This window comes from Mixophyes fleayi, chromosome 5 (genome assembly GCF_038048845.1).
Source record: "Mixophyes fleayi isolate aMixFle1 chromosome 5, aMixFle1.hap1, whole genome shotgun sequence".
NCBI lineage: Eukaryota > Metazoa > Chordata > Amphibia > Anura > Limnodynastidae > Mixophyes > Mixophyes fleayi.
The window spans coordinates 150,772,417-150,799,682 of record NC_134406.1 but is presented as its reverse complement, the minus strand read 5'-3'; the positions used below and the strand labels follow the sequence as shown (position 1 = coordinate 150,799,682).

The 27,266-nt window shown below is 38.1% G+C and overlaps 1 protein-coding gene across 2 annotated transcripts in view; it reads left to right on the top strand.

The window, feature by feature from the left end:
• The window catches only part of CDH18 (cadherin 18), a 465,964-nt gene that overhangs the window by 286,891 nt on the left and 151,807 nt on the right, over positions 1 to 27,266 (top strand). For both annotated transcript variants that reach the window (XM_075212928.1, XM_075212927.1), the window contains exon 5: positions 23,925 to 24,092. In XM_075212928.1, the coding sequence (XP_075069029.1) occupies positions 23,925 to 24,092 (168 nt within the window). The remainder of the gene's footprint in view (positions 1 to 23,924; positions 24,093 to 27,266) is intronic.

Here is a 27,266-nt window from a genome sequence, read left to right as displayed (position 1 = left end):
ATAATAATAAGAAGAAGAAGAAGAAGAAGAAGAAGAATTAGTATTTTTCAATCTGAAACAATGGGAAACACAAACACCAGGCTCATAATGCTGCATAAATAAATGCTTACAATTATTTACTGTCTCCTGGAAGTAATTCTTATGGCTATGAAATGAGCGCATATATTATAAAAGCGCCATTCTGGAAAACAGTCCATAGAAGTCTAATGATTATGGGGGAAAAACAATGAAATGCCAATAAGCAGTGCTTAAGGTAGTATATACTGCCAGGTGACATTCTGCCTCAGACATTTTAAAACTAGAAAAATAAGAATTAATGTTAATGTGCTGCAAATTAACATGGAGCTATAATATGTGCTCTAACAAGACAAACATGTCCCCGGAGATCTTGAAACATTGATGGAATATACATGATTTTATTTGTACTGTGACAATCCTTTCTGCAGTGGAATTTTGTATTGTTCTACTGATTATTTATTGGCAAAGCTGGGTATCATTTCTATAGCTTTTAGGAGCTAGACTGCAGATGGACAGTACAGGGCACACATGGAACATTTGTGCAAAGCGTGCAGATTCCTATTGTAGAAATAATGTTGTGGGAATTGAAAAAGTATTTAGATGTTGTTGTAGTTTTTATTCAAGTAGAATGGATTAATGCTATAGAGAGTCAGACGCAATTTAACCAATTAATAGCCAATCTTTTATATTCAAGAAGGTTAAGAATGATGTCACATACTAGCATCTTGGAGGCTGTATTGCATGCTTGAGAGTGCAAAATATTTAGGCATCAGACATGCAGCTTAGAAGATTCCTAATATATCATTAAATATTGTAATTTTATCTTCAGGTTTTTTTGTCAATAATCTATTTGTGTTTACATCATTATATATTTGAATTTGCTGCACTTAAAGTCCACTGGCATTGGCTATATTTGCTTATCCCCCATTTCACATATGCACTGTCAGTGAAGGTGTTTCCTCTACTATAATGAGATGCAGAACTTTTAGTTTCATGCACAGGGGTAAAAAGAAATAGTGCGTGTATTATAGGAAATGCTGTATCTAGTGATGAAAGAGACAGAACAGAATATCTTAGTTCTACATGTTTTAAAAATACATAGAGATCTACAGTAAGTGTCCTGTAAACCTCATAAGGACGAATTTTGTTCAAAATAATTATTTATGAAGTGGAACGGATGTGGACCACAAATTGCATTAGTTTGCACAAATGTCTAGATGGGCACTTAAAGCAGCATACCTACTCTTCACTCTCTAAGGAGATAACAAAACAAACTAGTAATGCAAGTAGGTTTGCGTTGAGACATACAAATCTTTCGAGGTGCACTGAGCAAAAGTGTAAACATCAAAGACAAAATCAAACATCCTACTTCTTTACAACAACCACTTTCATTAAAAAAAAGATTCAGCTTTTTTCCTAATATACTGCTTGGGTTAGTTCAATTTATAGCTTAGATTAATTATTATGCTGAAGTCACCTGGGGTAAATGTATCAATATGCGGGTTCTTCAACACCCGCGTGTTCAGCCTCTTCCGCGATTAAATTTCAAGCGGCGCTGCATTGTAAAGGGAAGTTAACCCTTTACAATGCAGCGCCGCTTGAAATTTAATCGCAGAACCCGCATATTGATACATTTACCCCCTAGAGTCTATCCGTAATGCATGTTTCACGTTTCTGTGTTTGAAGCTTTCTTTCTACTTTATACAAAGTGCACCTAGAAATGCTCTTTCTGCTGAAGTACAACTGAAAGGAGCAAAGTGTGTCCCCTTAAAAGTTGGGGTAGAATGGTGGCGCAGTGGTTAGCAATGCTGGCTTACAACATTGGGGCAATGGTTTCCACTTTCACCGGGGCACTATCTGAGTAGACTTTTTATGTTGTCCCCGTACTTGTAGGGGTTTCCTCTACATGGTCAAGTTTCCTTCCACAGTTTTAAACATACCGATAAGTTTAATCATAGTGTGTGTGTTTGTATGCCACAGGATTTAGGCCGTGGCAGGGGTAGTGAATAATTACATAGTCTATGTAAATCCTTGCATAATATGTTGTAGAAAAAAATAATAATTTTAATTTCAAAGCTTCCAATTTATTATGGTCCTCAGTCCCACCAATGGAGTCTCCAATAATAAAGTCAGAAATCCCAGTGAGAAATAAGGAGGATAATGCTGATTCCTTACCTCTAAATTGCTTGAATCCTTAAATTTTATTGCAGAAGTCAGTCAAGTCACAAATTAAAAATAAATTAATTCTCTACTGTCCCCTAGCCCCCACAATCCCACTAAGCAAGACATCATTTTCCAAAGACAATTTCCTCCTCACCCCACCCCCAGCATGTTTTCACAGTTGTGGAACTACAATCCTGAGCATACAAGGCATGATGGGGCAGGTAGTTCCAAAAAAATTAAGGTCAACAGGTTGTATAATACTCAGCAGCTTAATCTGGCTGCAGCAAATTTCTCATCCATTAAGTTTTGCTAACAATACTCTACCTAATACTTTTTATAGGCAGCAACTCTCTGTTGATCCTTCAGTACTGGGGCATGATTCCTGACAAATATACAGAATATGCTGAAGCCCTCTTAGTGAGCTCACTATGCATCACTCAGCCTTAGTAACTTGAGGCTCATGATCAAAAAAAGACTGCCAGATTAAAAGTGGGTGCACATTGCTCCCCTTTCACAAGTAAAGCAGTAGGAAATGGGGTATACCTCCTGACTGTCCCTGCAATAAAAACAAATTAATGACAGTGCAACACAGTTCCACCAGAATTGGACAGCTGTTAAACTATGTTGCTCTTTACTACTTGTTCTTGTAGCTTTGACTACCTACTGCTGCTGCTGGTATCTTGAGGTCTCTTTCTGCTTGTAATACTGTCTGACTCCCTTTCAATGTCTTCCAAACACCAATGGTTGCAGAGAGAGGATGATAGAGGGAATGAGAGAGAAGGGAGCAAGAATAGAAGTGAAGGAAAGGATTGCTAATCTGCAATTCCGCAGTAGCCAGACACAGGCCCCTTTAGGCCCTGAGAAAGCAGACCTCAGCCACTAGATATGGTATTCTAGGCAGTGTGCGGGCTCCTGGGCATAGAAAGAAGCCCTCAGATGCTAACGTGATGTGTAATATTGATGTTATAGTTTAATAACTCTAGTCAGGTATCCAGTATTAGTCATTTTGTAATTTCAAAAACAAGATATATAAAGTTAAACACACTTGTTAGACAAGACATTTCAATGTATTTTTATTACCTTATATGTTATTTGAAATATAAATATGTCCATCTGCATAATGGGTTTTATGTATCACAATACTTGTCTGACAATTAGTTTATGTAATCCACAAAGTTTCCCTATCATTCTATGGCTGATAAATTCTCTGCCTACACTCAATATTTAAAATATGGATTTTCAGTATTACATTTATTGTTTTTATTTACATTGAATAGAAGTTGGATGAAATTGTAGTAATATATGAATATGTATATTCATATAATATAAATACCTGACAGTCCATCAGGCACCTTCAGCTTCAGGCTTTGTGTAGATACCATCAATGCTGCTCTGAGGTTGCTCTAACCTCTGTCATCTTATCTCAATGTGAATTCTGAAGTCAGCAGGGAGCTTAATAAACTGTTTGACCGCAAATGCTAAAAGCAGAGTGAACGAAAGCAGATGGACAGCCGAAAAGGTGAATGACGGGAGGGCATGGTGGTGGTACTCCTAAGAAACTTGAGGACCCCACAAGTTTTCAGTTAAACCCCTGAGTGCAGTCAATCCCATAGAAGGTAAGGTCTGTCCAAAGTTATACTTAAGATGTGGTGGCCCAATTCCCTATTAAGTAACTTTATATTATTAATTTTCTGGCCACTGCTTGTGTTTATTCTACAATATACAATGTAATACTGAATCCTAAAAATATATTATTTAAAATACCAACTTTAAAAGGAAAATGAAAAAGAACTTTTGTTATGTAATGGCCTTTTAGAATTTTCTCTAATACTGAAGAACTGGCAAAGAAAAAAGAGACAAACAAAGCTACTTTTTATGTTACAAGCAGCTTATTTCAGTGGAAAATACCTCTGAAAAGCATTTGTGCCAGCACTTAGACTTTCAAAGCTTTCAGATTATTTTACATGTTTATATCTAGAAAGCGCACAACATCAAAGGGATTTAGATAAATATGAATGCAATTATTAACAGGTATTTATTTTCAGTCTTGCAGAATAGAAGCGTGATCAAGTTATTTTTCTAAATGAAGCCAATATGCAAGCTGAGGTTTCATTTGAAAAGTAATATATTAAGTACCCAAACTTATTTATTTTTATGGACACAGTTAATATGCACATTCCAATGAAAACAAAACATTAAGTTAGATTTCAAAGAAAATCAGGCACGGTCCAGGAGGGCTCATATGCTAACACTGCATTTAGGTGCAAAATTTGCACTGAACTTGAACAACCTATCAGCAAACAGCTTTTATTTGGCAAGGTAAATAATTTAAACAAGTACTTGATTAGTTATCATGATTTAGTCCAAATTTTGTAGCAATATCTAACTTACCTGACTGGTTTCCCAGCAAACATTTGCGCGGACCCTTTTTTTCACAAAGTGTCAGTCTACTTCCTGAATCATCAAAAGGGATACAGTACCCACGTCCAGGTTGGTTATTTTAGCCCCTACCCGTTCCTGGTGGGCCCTACTCCTGCATATACCAGGCAGTGTTATATCTAAATGAAATGTTATTTTTGAATCGTAATCTGATTAGTTTTGGATATATACAGCTTTTATAATAGATACAGTTTCAAAGGAAAAATTTATTTAAAAAAATTAAGTTGGAGAAAAGAGAACAGCCCCAACTCTCTTCTCAAGGCTTCAACTGTAGTGAAGGTTCATTGAGCATGTATGTGCTTAGAGTTTGCATTTTGCATATGGGTCCGAGGCTTTGATCTCCTGAAAATGTTATCGTTTTTCTCAGTGCACACAAATGGCACATAGGAGGTCAAATTCAATTTTAGTAAACACATGAGTAAAAAGTGATTGTGAATGTTGTTTTCTGCAATCACAACATTTGTTGCTGCAAACCACAATCACTTTTCTGAAATTAGACAGGGCAAAGCTCTGTATGCTACAAAGAGCAAGTGATTTTCCTGAAATTTGTGTTCTCATATTGATCTCATAATGATAATAAAGCTAAATTGATATAAAAAATGTAAAACAAGGGAAAAAAATTGCATATTATTTATTTTTTAATACTAAATGAAATTATGGGTTTCAGACAAAAGGACGTAGCAATTGAAGAAGTCAAAAATGATCAATATTGAAGTTCTGTACTTTTTAAAGTGTGTAATCCCCTTAAAAGTTGAAAAAAAATATTTTAAATTGCATTTTTATAGCACAACTAACTGTTTGTTGTACCATATGACTCTCTGACAACTGTGTGTTATTTTTTTAACAACATATAATTATATACTAAACACAATTGACCCATGATATTTCTGTCACAGAATACAAATATCTCCTAAGCCATGCATATATGAACGACCTTTGAATATTTGTCATTCACATCAGTCCCTTCCCTATTGGAGCTTACATTCTAAATCCCCTCCAACGCACACACGCTAGGGTTATTTTTGTCAGCAACCAATTAACCTATCAGTATGTTTTAGTTTTCTGGAGTGTGGGAGGAAACCCACGCAAACACGGGGAGGACATACAAACGTCACACAGATAAGGCACTGTTCAAGACTCAAATTCATGACCCCAGTGCTAAGAGGCAAAAATGCTAAACACAAAGCCACCAATCTGCCAAAATGACCCAACTGACCCAACTGACAGCTTTTATTAATGTAATACTATATATACTTTTATGCTAGTGTTATAATAACAATGTTATAAATGTATGTTACTCAAGTTTACAAAGATTAAAATCTGTTTTGACCATGTAGTTTTTTCCTGTCAAAAGTTATGAAGCAAATAAACTCAAGCAAGTAGCATATGTTGTTCAAATGTAGGTATAGATTATATATAGGGATATAGATTACAGAATACAAATTAGTTATGCAGTGTAGTTATGCAGTGTGAAATTATTTCACCATATCGTCTTTCAATCAAAAATGTAATTTTAATGATTATGAGTAAAAAAATGATATGGTGAGTTTTACTCGCAATCTAAATTGTTGAAATATAATTCAAATCTTAGTAGCGAGAAATATTGCTGCTAATATTGAAACAGTAGTATTTGAATCTGTACATCAGTGTAGAAGCAACCTTGAGTTTAATGTACAATTTTTATGTATTATAGCAATACCCTCTCTTGGCTTATAATTTTTTTTTTATGCAAAATGGTCCATGGCATTTGATTTAATTAACATACCACATTTGAAATGTTATATGAGTTAGGGGTTCCAGTCCCCTGCCCTCTTGGTATTTGGTACTCCCCATCCTTCCCTAGCCCTCTCTACTCTCTGCTTTACCTCTTAACCCATTTCCTTACCTAGATCCTGTTAAAAATAAAAAAAGTCTTCAGAGCGTCATGGTGGTCTAGTCCTTTTACATTTGGTACAATAGAGAATATCTATGGTCAAACTTTCCATGGCCTCACAAGACTGGTGTGTCTGTTTTATTAAATGTCTGTACTACAATTAACTCAGTTATGTGTCCTGCTTTGCCTTTCCTGCACAGAGCTGTTTTTACTCTGATGTGTGTAATGTTTTGTTTATTCTGACACAGTTTCATAATGCAAAGTTAAAAAAATATACTATCTTTGGCTTAATAATCAATTTGTTTTTTTAAAAGCAAAATGATGAGCAAAGCAGGATGTAGTAACTGATCATTGTTCTCAAAAAAACGAATTCATAGGCCAAAAGAGGGTGTGCTGCTAGTGTTTACACACTATTCTTTCATACTGTATAATGCATTAGCTTATAGTAATATATTTTATTGCCTTGTGAATTAATATTATAAAACGAAGAATGATCAGACAAAGATTTAAAACAACATGACCAAATCCACATGTACACAGCGACACCTTAGTACTCTTAACACAATCCACTTCTCATTTTCCCTAACACAACTACTTTCTTCTATGACGGCATTGTCCTGCCCTAATCAGTCTGCCTCTTCTACAACAATTTAGCTCCAGCTACCATAAACAATCTCCGACAATCCAAACCACAACCATGGCACACCAAACAGACCCGCTACCTAGAAATTGCTCCCACACTGCAGTATGCCAATGGAGGAAATCTCGCCCCTATCCTGATTTCCTCCTCTATCAATTAATTCTTTAATTTTACAGCACTTCCCTTTCAATTGCCAAACAAGCATACTTCACATCTCCAATACATACTTAAAATATCTCTAATTAAACAAGATATTTCCTTATACCAAATTCCACACACTCCACACGCTCTAAGCTCCTTCACCTACACTCCCCAATCTACCATCAATTCTTTCTGTCCCATAACTAAAGACTAAGTCTCTGCACTTATCTCATCACCTTATCCTACAACCTGTTCCCTTGACCACTATTCCTGATAACTTCTGGGCTCCTACTCATCCACTGCATGCATGCCCACCTCTAACTCACTTTTTCAACCTGTCTCTCTCCACTGGCACATTTCCATGCTCCTTTAAACAAGCGCTCATCTCAACAATTATAATGAAACCATCTCTCGATCCAGCCTCTCTCTCCAACTAACGCCTTATTTTCTCATCCCCTTTGCCTTTAAAATACTTGATCGGTTGTTGCTGTTTTCCTTTCTCTTCTCTCATTACATTATCTATCTCTGCAGGCTTCCACCCTCAACATTCCATTCAAACTGCTCTCACAAAAATGATCAATGATCTACTTACTGAAAGTCTAAGGATCATTTCTCCATTCTTATTGTCCTGACTTCTCTGCTGCTTTTGACACTGTTGATCACGCTCTTCTCGGCCTCCAGTATCATCTCTACGCTGTTGACACTCAAATCTATATCTCTTGCTCTGACCTCTCCCCTTCTGAACTATGGTGTGTAATCAACTATCTTTCTGATATCTCCACATGGATATCCGAATGCTACCTAAATTTCAACATGTCCAAAACAGAAGTTATCATCTTCCCTTCTTCCAGTTTCACCATTCCCCCTCAAATCTCCCATACTGTCAATAACACCACAATTTCCTCAGTCTCCCAAACCCTTGGTGTCACACTTGACTGCAACCTCTGCTTTAAACCTCACATCCAGAGTCTCTCCCAATCCTGTTGACTCTACCTTAGAAACATTGTCAGAATACACTCTTTTCTTAGCCAATATGCTGCTAAAATACTTATTTATATTCCCATCATCTCTCTTCTTAAAAACCTCCCACTATCTGGAATTCCTGACACCAATATATTTCCATTTTAACCAATCCTAAATGCTGCTGCAAGACTAATCCGCTCTTACTGCTCCATATCTGCTGTACCACTTTGCAATTATCTACACTGGCTCCATGTGTCCTCCTGAACTCAATTCAGATTACTTACGTTTACCTACATAGCTCTCAATGACATCACCCCTTCAAACATCTCAAATCTTATATCAAATTAGTCTCCCTCTTGCCTTTTTATATCTACTTCTGACCTGCGCCTTGCCTTGTCTGGTAACCACTACTCACTGCTGCCTATAAGACTTCTCCTGTGCTGCTACCCACTAATGGAATTCTCTACCACACCTAATCAGGCTGTCCCGCAGCCTTCAAATCTTTAGAAACTCTCTGAAAACCATCTCTTTTTTTGGAGCTTACCTAATCCCCGATGATGCTACTCACATTAAATCACCCTCACAACATTTATTTTGTTTACCTTGTATGTCCCTGTTTTTTGTATGTCCTGTTTTACTTACAGTGTGGTGTTGTGGAGCAGTGTGGTGCCTTACAAATCTATAATAATAATAATAATCATAATAATAATGATAAGGTTATTACAAAAGCAAAATTATCAGTGAAATATTTGAAAAAATATAAGGGTATTACATTTATATTAAGTGTATTATGTTCTTAAAATATCAGGCTCTATTACTCTACTATGTAATGTTGTTTGAAACCTCCACATTTATTTCTCTTCCTCCCTCATCTTAATCAATTATTACAACTTTTCAGTCACAGATAACCTTTATAAAACCACTCAGCTTGAATTATTGTCTGTTATGTTTATTCTTTAACATTTGTGTAAATTATCATACCAATTGACAACTTTAGTTTCAGTGATACTCGTTATGAAAATTACTTGGGCTTATTTCAATTATCACCCAGTGTTCAACTCTGTCAACATTGCATGTTAATAATGTATTGTCAAAGTCAGGATAGTTGAGGCTTCATTACAAATCGAAGTGCAAGTAAGTGTAACAATCCAATAGTATAATGATTACAGTAATTGTATGATAAAGCCATGCATATTTTTACTTCTAATTTCAGACATATGGACTTTTTTGTATTTTATATTTGCATTTTGATCGTTGCAAATAAACAAACTGATGCATGGAAAATGGATTTGAACTTACGTGTGTTTTTAGTTAAAATATACCCCTACATTCATATGCAAATTTGGATGCATCATATACTACTTCCACCTACAGAGGCAGAATGATAGAGGAAAGGGGCAGGCAAGTGTAGGCAGTGTACAGTAAAGGTGTGTTCTCCTGCCAAAAAAGTGCTCCAAGCACCAACACTCAGGTTTAAATTATTTTAGGATTTTGAGACTTCAACTTAAGTGCATCTGCACAATTATATCTCTCTTGAAGTGTTACTAGAGCAGATATTCAGTCTAGACAATGCAAGATAATAAACAGTATCTCTTAAAGTTAAACTGAAGCAAATTATACAGTCTTTAGCAAGGCAATATAATGCACAATGTCTCTTGAAGCAATGCTGATGCAAATGCACACAGCGTCTTTTTTGATAATACTGACCTAAACAATATCTCTTGATGTTATACTGGAGCAAATTATACAGTCTTTGGCAAGGCAAGATAATACAGAATTTCTCTTCAAGCAAGACTGGCGCAAATTAACGCAGAGTCCAGTAATCACTGTGAAGTCCCTTTTGAGAGAAGAGAATAGTTACAGCAGGCTGTGCTTGGGGATTCTGAGTTATGTATGAATAGCTTGTAGTTGCAGACCAATAGATAGAAGCCAGGAGACAAACAGTAACAGACGTGAATGATACTCCAGATATCATTAATCTAATATGAGCACAGTCAGAACCCAGCTAATTTGTATGTTGCATTGCAGAATACAAATAGTGCAGAACCAGGAACCAGTGCAAGGTCAGAAACAAAGTAACCCAACTACCCTCTTGTGCAGATGACCTGTTCAGCCTAAATATCCCTTGGGAAGTTGCCAACATCAGGGCAGTCATCAAAAATGTTCTAAAGGGCCAAATGAAATAAATAGCTGTTTGTGCTGTGGTGCCCATAGCATTGTTACAGAGGCTGGACAATTTAAGTGGTTGACACCTAGGTATAGATTACTTATTTTTCCTGAATTGGCAGGTAAACTCAGGTGCAGGAGGAATGGGATAGCAGATTCCATCTACCAATGGCGGCTGGTAGCTGCTAATCACATCTATAGATATCCAATAAACAGCAGATCAAAATTGGGAGACTTTTATATTATATTATGTAATATCATATTATATTTCATTTATACATGTATTATCAACCATAGTATCAACCATAGTAAATGGATGTTTCTATTAGTCTTCTGCTGATGTTATGTAGATTTATATGTAAGTGTTGTTTTAATGATATTAATAAATGTACTTTCATACTTTTATATGCTTCTTTAATAACTTCAATGTACTGACACTACAGTTTTAATAACTAGTCATGCACAACAAGTTTGCTACCCGTACTATCAATTTTGACTATGGTTAGATATTTGAGGTTTCCAGTATCCTCATTTAGTAAGGGTACACCACCCTCTGATGTCACGGACTATATATATATATATATATATATATATATATATATATATATATATAGTTATATTTAACTATTTACTGCACATTCTCAAATTGCCAAGTTCATCATTCCTTACTTATTGTGCTGATCTATTTTCTTCACACATGTTTTATGACTAATTGAAAGTACATGATTTTTTTTCTTTAGTAATCTGTCTATGTGATGAATAACACACATATTAGTAAGGAGAACTCAACATTTACTGGTGACAGCTGGATAACTGATTGAGTGTACTGTAAACCAAAACAAGCAAGCAAACATGATTGCTGAAAGTGCAGACTGCTGTTAAACCACAGTCAAACTTTGTCAGGAATTACCAGGAGAGACAAAAGTATGCTTTAAAGACTGATATTATTTTCCAGCTTTATACCATTTACTTATTTTAACCTTGATAGTTGTAAAAGTAAAAGGTAAAAGTAGCTCTTTTTGAATGGATATCAGTTTGTAAAATGATTGACCTTACAATACACAAGTGATACTATTATATATATATGTGTGTATCACTTGTGTATTTTACAGTCAATTATTTTACAAACTGATATCCATTCAAAAACAGCTACTTTTACTTTTACAACTGTCAGGGTATATGCCTTTCCCTTCTGCCCTGCCTTCCTCCAACCCTCTTCTTTATCTTTCTGTACTAACGATACTATATCTCGACCCCCTACTTACTCCTGTGCTTCTCTCCCCTCAGTGTTCTCATCCTTCAGTCCATATTGCTAATCTGTGTCTCCTTTTAGTCTCCTCTTCAGCTCTCCTCTTTAGATTGTAAGCTCCCTTGAGTAGGGCCCTCTTTTCTCCCCATCCTCCTGATTACCTTCACCTTTGCTCCCCCCGCCTCTTCTCTTCATTTTGTCACTTGACTCTTGCCCCATCTCTCCTCTTCTCCCATGCCTTTGCTTCTCCATCTTTGCTCTGATCTTGTACTACTGGGCACAGGCCCAACCCCTTATTTAATCCCCACCTCCCTCCTTCCATTCACTTTCTATCTGTATATTGGAATTCACTTTAACCTCTTTCCTTTGTGCACCTTTCTATGCTTGGTACTTGTGCATAATGATTGCACTTTGTTTATACTTAAGGCACTTTGTTTTTACTGCACTTTGCTTTTGTACTAACCTGCTTGCTATGTATCTCGGTGTTACTGTTGAAGAATATAAACAGAAGAAATAACACAAATATATAAAAGATTCACAGAATACAGAAAGAGAGCTAAGCACTGGGTATTTAAAAGTAGAGGAGCATTCATGAACTGTTTAAGTGTCACAATTATATGCATTCCTGCTATTGTTGGCGCAACTCGGAGGAAGGTGCGGAGTCTAACGTGCCCCTGGTATTCACCAGGAGCCCCCGCAAGGAAGTATGGGCTTCGCTGCAGGGACACGCAGGTCACGGTCCTTCCACGAGTCAACAGCGAGATACAAGGAGATGTCAGACAGGCCGGGTCAGTAACGTTCTGGTAGTTCACGGTACACAAGGATGTCCAGGAGAATAGTGAGACAAGTCGGGTCGGAAACGTTGAGGTAGCGCAGTACAGAAGGAGAATCCAAAAGGGGTGGTCAAACGGTCCGGGTCAAAGGGTCACAGGCAGCACTGGCATAGTCAGGAACAAGGTAGAATACTGGTACACACACAATATGCTGGAGGCAGGAAGACCTGATACTCTGGCACAGGGGTCAGAACAGGAAGTGCTATAAAAAGCCCAGGGGACCAATAGCAGGGATGGGCGGCACCTAATTAGCGCTACAGCGCTATCCAATAGTGTCCTGAAAAGGCAGCCCTAATTAGCACTACTGTGCTGGATCCATAGCGTCCCGTTGCCTAACAACGGAACGCGCATGCTCGGATGGCCGCGCTGGGCGGCGGGGAACTTCTGCGTCTGGTTGCTAAGTAACCAGACGCGCTGGGTGATGACGCAGGCGGCCGCCCTGAGAGGCAGCAGGACGGCGCCTGACAGTATACCCTCCTCTTCTTCCCTCTCCTCTTGTTTGGAGACATTTTTTAAGAACAATAGGAGCATGGAGATCTTGCTTGTCCATCCATGATCTTTCCTCTGGACCATATCCTTTCCAATGGACGAGATATTGTTGTCTCCCATGAAGAGTACGAGAGGCCAAGATCCGATTGATCTCAAATTCTGTTCCGGCAGAAGTTTGTATTGGTGAAGGCCGACAAGGAGGTCGGAAGAATTCATTGAGCACCAGTGGTCGCAGTAAGGATACGTGGAAGGTGTTATGACATTTTAGGGAAGGAGGCAATTTCAACTTGAAACACACAGGATTGATGACCTGCAGAATGGTATAAGGGCCATCGAAACGTGGAGCCATCTTCATTGAAGGAACTTTTAATTTCAAGTCCCTGGTGTAAACTATACCTGATCCCCTATTTTCAGAAGAGGAGTGGCCCTACGATGACGGTCTGCAAAGACTTTGTTATGCTGTGTGGCTTTGAGTAACGCTGTTTTAGTCTTGGCCCAGATGAGTGCAAATTTCTGATAGAGTGTATCTACAGCTGGCACTGATGAGGGAGATACAGGAAACGGATCTGGATAAGTAGGATGATTTCCATAGACAATGAAGAACGGGGAAAACCCTGTGGATTCATGAACATGTTGGTTATGGGAGAATTCTGCCCAAGGAAGAAATTGAGACCACTTGTTCTGGTTGTAGGAAGTAAAACATCGAAGGAAGGTCTCCAGATCCTGGTTGATCCGCTCCATCTGCCCATTTGTTTGGGGGTGATACCCCGATGAGAACTTTAGCTCAATACTCAACTTGCGACAAAAGGATTTCCAGAATCGGGAGGTAAACTGGACTCCACGGTCCGAAACAATCTCCTTAGGACAGCCATGTAACTTGAATATCTCTTTGATAAAGATATCTGCAAGACTTGCGGCCGTAGACAATCCAGTTAGAGGAATAAAGTGTGCCATCTTAGAGAAGCGATCAATGACCACCCAGATAGTGGGGAACCCTGTACTGGAGGGTAGATCTGTGATCTAATCCATGGCCGCACTCTCCCAGGGAGCATTAGGAATAGGAAGTGGACGGAGTAATCCTGCCGGAGCTCTCCTAGAAGTTTTGTGTGAGCACAGGTAGTACAAGAGGCCACAAACTTACATATATTCGACCGTACCGTAGGCCACCAGAAACGACGACACAGTAAAGCTGTAGTCTTTTTATTCCAGCATCACCGGCAATGCGAGATGAATGGGCCCACTGTAGCGTCTTGAGCCGAAGATGGGGTTCAACAAAAGACCGGCCAGGAGGAGGTGAGGATGGCTTAGTTCTAGTGAAGGCTACAATCTTAGAAGGATCAATGATATGCTGAGGAATCAAAGGTTTTAGGCGATCCGAATCGTCAAATGAGCGAGACAGAGCATCCGCTCGTCCATTCTTGGTACCAGGACAAAATGTGAGTGTCATGTTGAATAGGGCAAAAAAGGATGCCCACCGGGCTTGCCGTGGGTTAAGGCAACGTGCCTCCTGAATGAAAACTAAGTTCCGATGGTCAGTAAACACGGTGACAGGATGTATGGCCCCCTCCAACAGATGTCGCCATTCCTCCAGGGCAGACTTGATGGCCAACAACTGCTTATCCCCAATTCCGTAATTGCAATCACTAGGAAGAAATCGTCTGGAGAAGAACCCACATGGCTCGTGCGAACCAGAAGGAGATTTTTGAAATAGCAGAGCTCTAACGCCTACAGAGGATGCATCCACTTCCAGAAAGAAAGGTTGTTCCTGGTCTGGCTGGGAAAGAACAAGGGCTGAAGAGAATGCCTTTTAATCTTGTAAAGGCAGCGGTGGCCTCAGGGGAGCCAACCCTAGGATTTGCAGCCTTCCGGGTTAAAGCAGTGATTGGTGCAATGATGGAGGAGAATCCTGGAATAAATTGGCGATAATAGTTAGCAAAGCCAATAAACCTTTGGATAGCTTTAAGCCCTTGTGGTTGAGGCCAATTCAGGATAGCCGTCACCTTAGAGGGATCCATACATAGACCTTGACCTGACACAATGAAGCCCAGAAATGGTACTTGAGTTACTTCGAATACGCATTTCTCTAATTTGCAATAGAGATGGTGCTTCCGGAGTCTGCGTAAGACCTCCTTTACATGTTCCTGATGGGCTTTCAGATCCTTAGAGAATATTAATATGTCGTCTAAATAGACTACCACAGAAGTGTACAACAAGTCTTGAAAGATGTCGTTGACGAATGTTTGGAAGATAGCCGGGGCGTTGCAGAGGCCGAAGGGCATCACCAGGTACTCAAAGTGCCCATCTCTGGTGTTAAAGGTCATCTCCATTTGTCACCTTTCTTGATGCGAATCAAATTGTAGGCCCCACAAAGGTCCAACTTAGAGAAAATTTGAGATCCACTGAGTCTATCAAAGAGGTCAGAGATGAGAGGTAGTGGGTACCGATTCTTGATGGTGATGCGGTTGAGGGAACGATAATCGATACATGGCCGTAGTGACCCATCTTTCTTCTTGACAAAAAAAAAACCTGCACCAGCTGGTCAAGTAGACTTACGAATAAATCCCCGTTTCAAGTTGTCTGCAATGTATTGGGACATGGCTGATGTCTCAGGACGAGATAACTGATAAGTCCGTCCCTTGGGGATCGGTTGGTTAGGAGACAATACGATAGCACAGTCCCAGGGACGATGAGGAGGCAGGGTCTCTGCTTCAGTCTTACTGAATACATCTTGGAATTCCATATAAGCAGCAGGGATACTGGTTAATTTGGAATGAGCCATAACTTGGGATCTCGGAGGCAAGACTTTGGACAAACATTTAAGACGACATCCGGAACCCCATGCAATCACTTGGACGCGGCCCCAATCCATTTGGGGAGAATGTATCCTTAACCACGGTAGCCCCAAGATGAGGGGATTGATGGACTTGGGTAGAACCAACAGTTGGATCATCTCGCTGTGAAGTGCTCCTACCATCAACCGAAGAGGAGATGTCACGGAGGAGATGGAGCCGTGAGTAACACGACTACCGTCAACTGCCATCAAGGATAACGGTTGAGGCAAAGTCTTTAAAGGTATTTGGAGCTGCGATGCCAGATCCACCGAAATCAAGTTTCCGGAGGAGCCGGAGTCCACAAAGGCCGTGGTGGAGAAGGTACCTTTAGGGGTGCTCAAGATGACAGCCATGAGTAATTCTGGAGAATTTTTGGAGTAGGGAGCAACAGTGGACTCTCCTAAAGCGGCCTCCCCGCCACCGTTTAGGAGGAAGAGTTTCCCGGTCTCTTGGGGCAAACTCTTAGAAGGCGTCCCGGATCTCCACAATAAAGACACAGACGTTGTTTGAAGCGTCTCTCTCTTTCCTCCGAGGACAATTTAGAACGTCCTACTTGCATGGGTTCATCCACTGGTAAGATGGGGTTTTGAAACTGAGGTGCTAGCCGAGGCATGAACCGTTTGTCAGGGGTGCGTTCTTGCGTGCGCTCCTTGTAGCGCAAGTCCACCTTAATGCACATTGAGATGAGGGAATCTAGATCAGCTGGAAGTTCTCTAGAAATCAGTTCATCTTTAATTTGGTCGACCAGACCCTGCCAGAAGGTTGCCACCAGTGCTTCGTTGTTCCATTTTAACTCGGAAGCCAGGGTCCGGAATTGAACCGTGTATTGACCCACGGACAGGTGCCCTTGACGGAGGTTTAATAAAGCAGTAGCAGCAGATGCGACTCTCCCGGGATCGTCAAAGACTCTTCTGAACGCCTCAATAAAAGTCTCAGAGTTGCTAAGGAGGGGATCCCCACGTTCCCATAATGGTGAGGCCCACGCAAGAGCTTAACCACTGAGGAGGGATACAAGGAGATGTCAGACAGGCCAGGTCAGTAACGTTCTGGTAGCTCACGGTACACAAGTATGTCCAGGAGATTAGTGAGACAAGCCGGGTCGGAAACGTTGAGGTAGCGCAGTACAGAAAGAGAATCCAAAAGGGGTGGTCAAACGGTCCGGGTCAAAGGGTCACAGGCAGCACTGGAATAGTCAGGAACAAGGTAGAATACTGGTACACACACAATATGCTGGAGGCAGGAAGACCTGATACTCTCGCACAGGGGTCAGGACAGAAAGTGCTATAAAAAGCCCAGGGGACCAATAGCAGGGATGGGCGGCACCTAATTATCGCTACAGCGCTATCCAATAGTGTCCTGAAAAGGCAGCCCTAATTAGCACTGCTGTGCTGGATCCATAGCGTCCTGTTGCCTAGCAACGCAAAGCGCATGCTTGGATGGCCGCGGCGGGGAACTTCTGCGTCTGGTTGCTAAGCAACCAGCCACGCTTGGTGATGACGCAGGCGGCCGCCCTGAGAGGCAGCAGGACGGCGCCTGACATTGAGTAAACAGATAAGTCTTGATTCTATGAGTGAGTTGGTGTATATAGAAAGCTGTAAAATGGTGCATGACAGGGGTACTGGTGCAGATAAGTGTACTCCTAAAATAACACTCTGTGACTTGCCAAAGAGAAAAAATTTCAACCAAGGACTGTGCCATTCATTTCAAAAAAATCTTCAAGCACTTTATTAGTATCCCATAATCCATAGTATCAAATGCTGAAGAGAGGTCAAGGAGGATTAAGATCCAACAATTGCCTTTATGTCATATCCCCAGAAGATCATTAATCACACACATCAGGGCTGATTTAGTACTATGTCATCTCCTGAATCCTAGCTGAATGAATCATAAATGTCAGAGTTGATAGATGGTAGTCCACTTGGATTGCAACCACGTTCTCAATAGCTTTCCCTAGAAATGAAAGGTTTGATACCAGTCTATAGTTAATCATGCAATCTGGGTCTAAAGAAGGTTGTTTTAGAAGATGCATGACAACTGCTTCCTTTAGTGGTTAAGGAAACATGTCTGTCTTCAAGTTATATTGTACTATTTTTGCAAATACTGGACCAATGATATCTGTAAACCCAATTGAAAGGTTTGTTGGGACTGGGTCAAGTGGTGGGATATAAACTTACGGTAATTTCAGCTATAAATTATATATCCTGGGTGGACAAAGCTAATACAAGAGGCCAGATAACCCTCATTCGTAAGATTAGAACCTTGACACTTGTTTGACGGCAGTGTTGGGATTCCAGCTCAGGAGAATGAAAACTTTTCATCAAAGAATATTGCAATCTGGGAGAGGGTTTAATCAGGCTTCAGACATGATTGTCTGCAAAGCCTTAATACCACATAGAAAAGCTGAACTGGTGTGTTATTTGATGCCATCATCTCACTTGACTCACTTCTTGCGGAGGTTCGGGCTAGTATACTTCACTATGTTTGACTAGTGCTAGCTTAACTACTGCCCGCTAGCCTGAAAACAATTTTCTTCAAATCGCTAATACCGTTGTCAAGCCACGCTACTTAGTGGTGCAGTATGTGCTGTTGTATACAAACAGAAGCAATAGTATCCAGTGTGGCCTTCCCATCCCTATTATAGTAATGAACAAGAGAACAATAATCCACAAAGTCACCCATTACATCTAATAAATCTGTCAGAGCTTGGGAAGTAACAACCATCAGTGGATAATGCCTGATCATCTTCATGGGGGAAGGTTATATTTTTAGGCGTTAAGACTGAAATCCGAATGGGGTTGGGATCTAACCTAGTAACTAGGTTTATAAATAAGTCACAGATTCCTAACACAATATAAAAAATGCAATTAAATGTGTGACCACTTTTATGGTCAGTAAAAGTATTAACTTATGAGAGCTCCAAAGAATTCCTTGTGCAGAGAAGGTCTTGACCAAGGTTTCTCATGAGAGTTTCTCATTAATCCATACATTTCAATCCTCCAGAATAAGCCATATTTTATGCTCCAGAAGTAGACCAGCAGCAATTTCTGAGATTTATTGAAGAAATATCCTCCACTCTCCTTGGGGCTGTATATGAGATGAAACCCAAACCTGAAAACCTCTGGGCAGCAATAAGCTCAGGTTACCAAGATTTTCCCACTGTGTGAGCCATAAGTTTCATTTTTTTAAAGCAGATGGCCATTCACCTCCCCTGTGGTCCTTTGAGCAGTGTATAACATAATTATTGGTTGGGACTACAGTTTCCAAAATATTGAATTTCTTTATTTTTAGCATAGGCAGACAGATCTCAGAATTTTGCTTCTTTGAACACTATACCATCTGTTGGGCACCACTTCTATCTGTCTCCTCTTTAGAAATGGGTATGATTAGGAGGTCAAGGGACTTAGTGAGGTACAGAGGACAGTATATTTTTGGCCATCCTGTCCTCCATGGTAGTGCAGGTGAGTATTTGTTAAAGATGCCAAGGCATTGAAGGATGGAAGCCTGTAATGGTTTAATAGGAACTGCAGCACATGGTGGGTGAGGTGAATGAATGGAGCTACGGGTGTAAGAATACATAATCAATAGTAGCTAAATTGAAAATCTAGAACTGGCGGTATGATTAATATAAGTGAAAGTATGTGATAGTAAACACCGTATAACAATCCACTTCAACCACTGGTCATCGGTGAAAAAGCAAATGTGGTTAAGTCAAAGTGAGTTTTCTATTCTATTAGTGACTGAAATTAGTCCACAACCAAGCAGGTTTGGGGAGTAGTGTTTCTTGTGGAAGAGAGGGAAGAGTCCTTTCAAGCGAGCATTCCTCAAGTCCCAAAGTGTAAAGTCAGTATATCTGGTGGGAATCTGCTGGCGTCTTATGTTTTTAAATATACAGAGGTAGACTCAATTATTTGTTCTAAAGAACAATTCAGCCCACGCACTGTCACTGTTACTACGGTAATAGCTGCGCATCATTACCATTACTATGGTAATTTCCCCGCTGATGTTTGCTCACAGCTCTGTGAGCCACCAATAAAAATCCAGAGAAATTACTATAATAACGGTAACAATATGTAGCTATTACCGTAGTAACTGTAACAATGTAGGCGGCCGCGTTGTTCTAAAGAACAATGCGTCTAATTGAATTTAACCCACAGTATCCTTCCACCACAAATACAGAAAGTGAGAAAACTGTATATTAGTTAATTATTAAAAGAAAGGAGAGTTATTTGATGAATACATGTCAGAGCAGAAAAAATTATTTATGGATGTCTTGGATGAAACCAGATCTAGTTTATTTTTCACAGTATCTTGCTTTGTGGTATTCAGTGCAAAGGATTTGTGGATCTTGAGGAATCTTCAGTGTAAGCAAATGTATTGTTTAATCCAATGGGAATCACCATTCAGGAAAACCATCTGCTAATTTCAGAAACATGCTGGCATGGAGTAGTTAAAGTTCATTGTAAATCTATGTGTATTTGCAGTGATTTTGTAGTAAATTGTGTTCAATTTAAGCTGGTTAATATAAAGGTTCATGAGCAGGTAGAAAGTAAAGAAGCCAACCTGGGGGCGCTCAGTGACAGGTGACGTTGAGACCAGTTACTTTTCAGAGAATTTAGCTCATGGTTATTATTTTATTCCAATTTTTACTAACTTTTATAGAATGTATGTTTCCTGTAATCTACTTTGGGATTTCAAAATAATTACAAAGTGCAATGTGTGGCATTTTGTTTATCTGCCCTTTAGAAGGTTGTGCAAACTCACAGTGAACTGTTTCCATTAGGATTTTGAAGCAAAATGATAGAAATTGAAATTGTGTCTTCAATATTAATGTTTGGAAACAAGGCTGAATCCTTGACTTTTTATCACTATTCTTCAGATTTCTTTGTAATATTAGACTGTGTAAATGTGCATGTAAAGAATATGTTTTAAATTATACAAAGACGTTCAATAGAGGAGAAGATACAAAGTAGACTGAAACACGTATAAATCAATTTGTGACACATGACCTATGGAAATAACTGGTGTAAAGGAAAGACAAGAAATATTTTAAAATAATGTTTAATACCTCATTACTCTGGAACTGCTGAACTTTTCCAGTGTTTTTTGAGCAAACCTTTCAAAATGAAATTATGGCAAAGACCATCAGAGCAGGAGATAAAAGGAGAAAATGTAAAAAAAAATAATTGGCATTTTGCTATCTTTGATAAAAGCAGAATAATATTCAGACTCTGCTAATATACTACACTTAGAAGTCAGTATTGTGCTACTTTGTGCAGTGCTGAGAGAATGCTTCTGAACCATTCTGCACTAATTTGGTCTAAATGAGAACTGAATGTGGACTGATGGAGTAAAATGTGCTTTTTTTTTGTACCTGTTCATGCACATGAAAAACACATATCCATATTACACATTTTGCATATTTCTGACTGGAGCCTCATTGCATCTGGAAATACTGAACAAGGGAGGGAAAAAACGAGTAGAGTTAATACACTGTACTTGGCCTACGTAAGCCTAGTACAGTGTATTATTGCATTTATACTCTACTTAGAGGTAGAGACAGACGCAGATATGCCTGTCAGGAGGCATATCTGTTGTGGGTGCAAAGATCCATGCTGATGATGATGATGATGATGATCAGCATGGATCTTTGTACTTAAAAAAATGTATCCACCACCCAAAAAAGATCCCAGCACCAGCGCTCATAGCTTTAGCTGGTAGCGGCAATTGAAGGGGGATGAACAGTCTGTAAATATTATCTAAATACAGGGTTGATGACACTATAACAAGGAAGTCTGCAGTGTAAGGTCCTCTGCCAGGTCAGCCCTAGCCTGTTCAGCACAGAACTGGAATCTGACCCACAAAGAAAAGTGCCTTCCAGAAGAAAAAAGTTTTGTGCTGAAAGCACTAGGACTCTTCCCACACCACTGGAATGGTGGGTGTAGGGTAATAACAAAATTAATTATGTAAATGTATCTCTTTTATTTTTTTAATTATTATATGACTGCTGTATCAAAGGCATAATGATATACTGTATCATTAAGCTTTACTTTTACACAAACATTTATGTCTATGTGATGATTTGCACAGATTATATATGGCAATGCATATAGGAATAAATTTTCCTTTTTTTCAATACGCTTTTTCCATTGTAAATTATGCAATTTTATGTTCAAGTCTGCAACAAGCCAGAATATGTAACTTCTTTATAAGGAATAGACTATGTATGCTCAATAAGATTATCTAATTTTGGTATGCAAAGTCTTAACCCGTCTTTTGAATAAATAAAAAAAAACAAAAAACATGGGGTTGATCAAAAGAGTAGATAATTCACAACCATACAAAAATAATTAAAAAAAATGTCTGCAACATTCACTTATCGACCAAAAATTTTAATTACATACTTACTGAGTACATAAAAGAATCAATATAATAAAGGAAAAATATATATATATAAAAAAGCTTATTATTATAGTGACAACAATGATTTGCCCTTGGCACATGATTTCAACAATTCTACAAGGAAAAAAATACTGGTGCTAATGTGTATTAATAGTTCCAAATTATAATTATGTTTATTAGTTATTTGAGCTTATTGTACTATCAATGTTAATATTGAGTAATATGTTTGCTGTAATATAAATCCAACAACTATTAATACATGTTGCTCCCAATTAAGTAAGTATAACTCTCACTTTCTTAATAAAGCATCCGGATTGACCGTAAAATTCATCCACAACCAGTAATGTCACAAAGGCTAGTTCAAGCGACTTTCTGCCTGTTTGACGCCTGGGGACATGTGGCTTCAGCAATTCAACAGTTTTAAACTGTCCACCTAACATCTTTACCTGTCAGGATTTCATTCTATTTTTAAGGTTTAACAGCACTTTGATAGTGTTCACTATTCAATTTACTTCTATATACATATTTTCCTTTTTGTCTAGTCAGTGTATTTGCACAATTTTGCATTCTCCCCAATAGTTTGGGTAGAATTTCAAAGATATCTCTACAACATTAGCAGATAGTTTCAGTAATGTACAAATGAGTTGCTTTAGCTGAGATAACTATGCTTATCTATATACGATATAAGCAAGAATCACTAAGTGTACACACTTGAAACCAGATCTCTCTCTTAATGTTATACTTCACTAGATATGGCTTTACATATTAGACATAACACTAAGTATGGCTTTCCATTAACGTCAGATATGGATCTGTGTGTTTTACCTTGCATCATCTATAAGACTTGGTACCAAATATAGTTATGTATAACATACTTAGTACTAGATGTGTCAATATACCATTTCTAGTTCTAGGAAATTTAAATAAGAATTTTGTTACTAGCATTTAGAGTTCTAATACTAAAAGGGGAAAAATAGTAGCCATTTAAAGATCTCTTTACAAAAAAATAGAAGCAGCTAGATAGTGCTGCTGATAGTCATCATCATCATCCCTTAAATTTGTACCAACCCTCCTTCACTTGTGAGAGGTATGTATCCTGACAGACTTCTCCATCCACATGTAATTGAATCTTAATTTCATGATTACACCCATAATGTACTCAGCTGAAACCCATCCCTCCAACCTACCACTTCTGTAGGTAAACAGTCGTAAGTTAAAGATACGTAAAAAAAAAATTGATACAAACTTATGCAAACATTTTTAGTGTGCAAGGACAGTGTGAAAATGTGCATCTTACACCAAAAAAAAAGACATGCAACTTAAAATGTGTCTTGTTGTGACGGGTATTTACATATATTTATCACATACATTTCACTCATGATGTTTGTAAATTATGAGTATGACAATTATTTGCTTCTCTGTGTTTCTAGATTATGCTACTACTCAAAATGTGTTCTCTGGTTTATTTAATACCATTGTGCAAAGAGCAAAGATGTGCTGCAGTGCATGATAGTCAATCCCATTTATCTATTTGTTATAGTGGACTGTCCAGTCCTACTGTAACAAATATATTAATTTTTTAAATTTTACATGTGTTGAAGGTTTCTTTTCATGTAGGTCATACACCCCTATGGTTAAGGTAATTAGAATGCTAGTTATCTCTGCTTTGAACATATTCCATTATTTTGATGCCAATGTATTGATCTATTTCCTTTTTTAGGAATAATCAGGACAGCACTACCAAATATGGACAGAGAAGCCAGAGAACATTATTCTGTTGTTATTCAAGCCAAGGACATGGCAGGTCAAGTTGGAGGACTCTCTGGGTCAACTACTATCAATGTTACACTTATTGATGTCAATGATAATCCACCAAGATTTCCTCAAAGTATGAAGGTCCTTTCTCTTTGTTCTTCTTAACAATCTTGTTATTTAATTGTAATGTGTAAAAAAGTCCAGTGCTGTAGTATCTAATTTATTCAAGCATGTGTGAAAAGCTGTACACAATTACAAGGCATGGAGTTAAAACAAATCCTCTTTTTAACCATTTATCACTGGTAATCCTATAATTAAATCTAAAATAATACTAGCCTGCCTAAAAATGACTACAGAACAACATTCTCAATGCTAATGAATCCATGTAAATGTATTGCTCTTTTGAAATACAATTTTCACAAGCAACTATAGTTTAATATGGAGTTGGTATAGACAGCATACTCTATCCAACTTATTGAATCCATGCCCTAATTAATTCATATTGGTCTGACATAAATTAAATATATGTCCCTAACAAAGTGTCTTCTTAGTTTTTATAATATATGATTAGGCTTTCAGGTTGACCATATATTGCTACTATGAAAGCATGCAATATGGCTCTTCACTTAATACAATGCAGTTAATTAGCACATTATATTTGTAAATTGTATTAAAAAGTTAACCATTGGTCCCTATATCATTATCCCAATGAAATCTCTGTGAGAATAAATTAACAAGACAGAAATGACAGTTATACATATCTATACTCCCTTTTCCTGTACATCCTTTACTACCCGGCCATTGCAACTTTTCTAAATGCTCATTCAGTGTATATGCTACTGAAATATCAACCCTTGCACTCTCCCTATCTGTTGGGGCACTCAAAGCCATGTTCTCTGTCCTCTGCTTTTCTTTCTTTATAGTGTTTCTCTCTAAACTAATAAGTTCCTTAGATCTCCACTACCAACTCCATGCTGAAGACACACAAATCTATGTTTTCTCCCCTGACCTCTCTCCTTCTCCTTTTTCCTGAGTGTCCAACTGTCTATCTGTTATTGGATGTCCCAAAGCTAAACAATAGTGCTCATCATCTTCTCTCTTTCTAGTGACACTACCCCATCCTTTCTCTAATTATCTCCTGTCTTGTCTATTGCAACCTCTTTTGTCTTCCTCTAACCCATCTTTCCCCTCTACAAATCACTCTAATTAGCACAGCAAAACTGATCTTCATTTCTTGCAGTGCCACATCCTCTTGCAGCACTCTGCAAATTTTTATATTGGCTCCCCAGTATCTTTAAATCAATTCAAGCTGCTCACCTTCAAAGCCCTCACTGACGACTCTGAGTCATACATCTCTAATCTCATCATGAGATACACTCCATCTTGCCCTTTTCAATCTACCTCTGACCTAACCTACTCCACTCCTTCTCTCTGATAACCGCATCTCACTTCCAACCCCAAGACATCTCCTCTGCTTCTTGCCACTTATGAAACTCCCTACACTGTTTGACCAGACTCTCCTCCAGGTTTTAATCTTTCAAGCTCTTCCTCAAAACACACCTTTTCACTATAGCGTATCCTATTTCCACATGAAATTGCGCACTCTGCATTTTCTACCAGCTGCAGTCCCATGTCCATTTCAAGGTCCTCCTGTTTCTGTTGCCATAGCATTGCCCTCTTCTTCTAGACTTCAAGTTCTCTCTAGAATCTGCTTACTTATACATCTCCACCATCAGCTTTGCAAGTACTTCTTCTGTTTTTATGTACAGGTTATACTGTATGATTTGTAACTCTGACTATTTGGCATAGCAGAGCTTGGTGGCAACATTCAAATAAACAATTTTGATAACAATTATTTTAATTAACACAAACAATATTGTCATAAATTGTATTTAGCAATTTAACAAATCTTTTGTTAAAAATCAGATTTGTTTATTTAGCATAAATGCAATTTTATGAAAAGATATTTCATTTTTGTTGAGCTATGCAAAACAAGGGGGTATATTTTTACTGTCCAACTCCTCCAATTGGCTGGTACAAACACTGTCATCTTGCCTCACAGACCCTTACAGACCCTTCTACTTTGATAGAAAACCACCAAACTTGCACCAGTAGAAACTCAGGTGTGTGACATCATCAAAGATGTTTAACCCTTATGCCTCATTTCTGTTGCCTATAGTGTCTCATTAGTGTTGCTCTTTGCAAATGACCCTTTAAGAGGTTTCTGCTGCAAATGTAATAATTATAAAACAAAATTGTATTTGTAGTTTATATTATGTAATCTAGTTTCTATTTGTTGTAGAATATTATTTTATATATATATCAAGTAATGTTATACCTATGTTATACCTAATAATAATGTTATACCTAAATAATAATGTTATGCCTACAGCACATTTTATTGCATAGCAAACTTAGTTATTGTTCCACTAAATGTTGTGCAAGGGAGTAAATTTAATAACTATCCAATACTTTTTTATAAAGGTTGCATTTACATATTTTTAGGGGAAAATTGATCTCTCTTTTTTATTACAACTCCACTTGCAACACTGATCACCTGTTCAGACACTGCATTAACTTGAACATGGGCAATAAAGCAATTTTAACATTTGCATTGAAAATGATTGCCTGTGTTAAAGCTTTTTGGTTGATATTCCAGTGAATCACAATCATGACAGGATTTTTATTTTCATTTTGATCCCATCTGTGCATTTCAACAAATATACAGATTGAGATCTAAATTCATTACCTGTGTTTTCAGATATTTAGATAAGTAATGGTGCTAATGACAAGTGCAGAAAACAAAATGAAATCAATTTGTTCATCTCTGTTTTCTACTTTATGACATTTTCTTTTAAAGCAGCTATCATTAGAATACTTGACTTACAGTTAAAGTAATAATAAAAATCTGGCATGATAAACCATGGAAAAACATAAACAGCATGAAAGAGAACAAAGAAGAAAGCATTGTGCTCTGATTATCTATTTACAAATTTATATCAGACAAAAATTAAAGTAGTTTTGCAGAGGTTGGCAATCATGAAGCCAAAATTTCTGATTAATAAATTGATTCACTTATTTTATTCTAGAAGCAGATGAATAGTTTTTAAACCATTAACCCTTCTGAACTCTGTTTTACACTAACATCTGGCTTTTGCCCCAGTAAACTTTTATATTTTGGACCTTCATTTTTTTGCTAAGATCTGTTGGTTGGTTTGTCTAACCTCAAATTATAAGATTAAAATTTTTCAACTAAGACATTGAAACTGCTGATTCTTGCTTTCCTAAGCAGGACTAGGATGATATG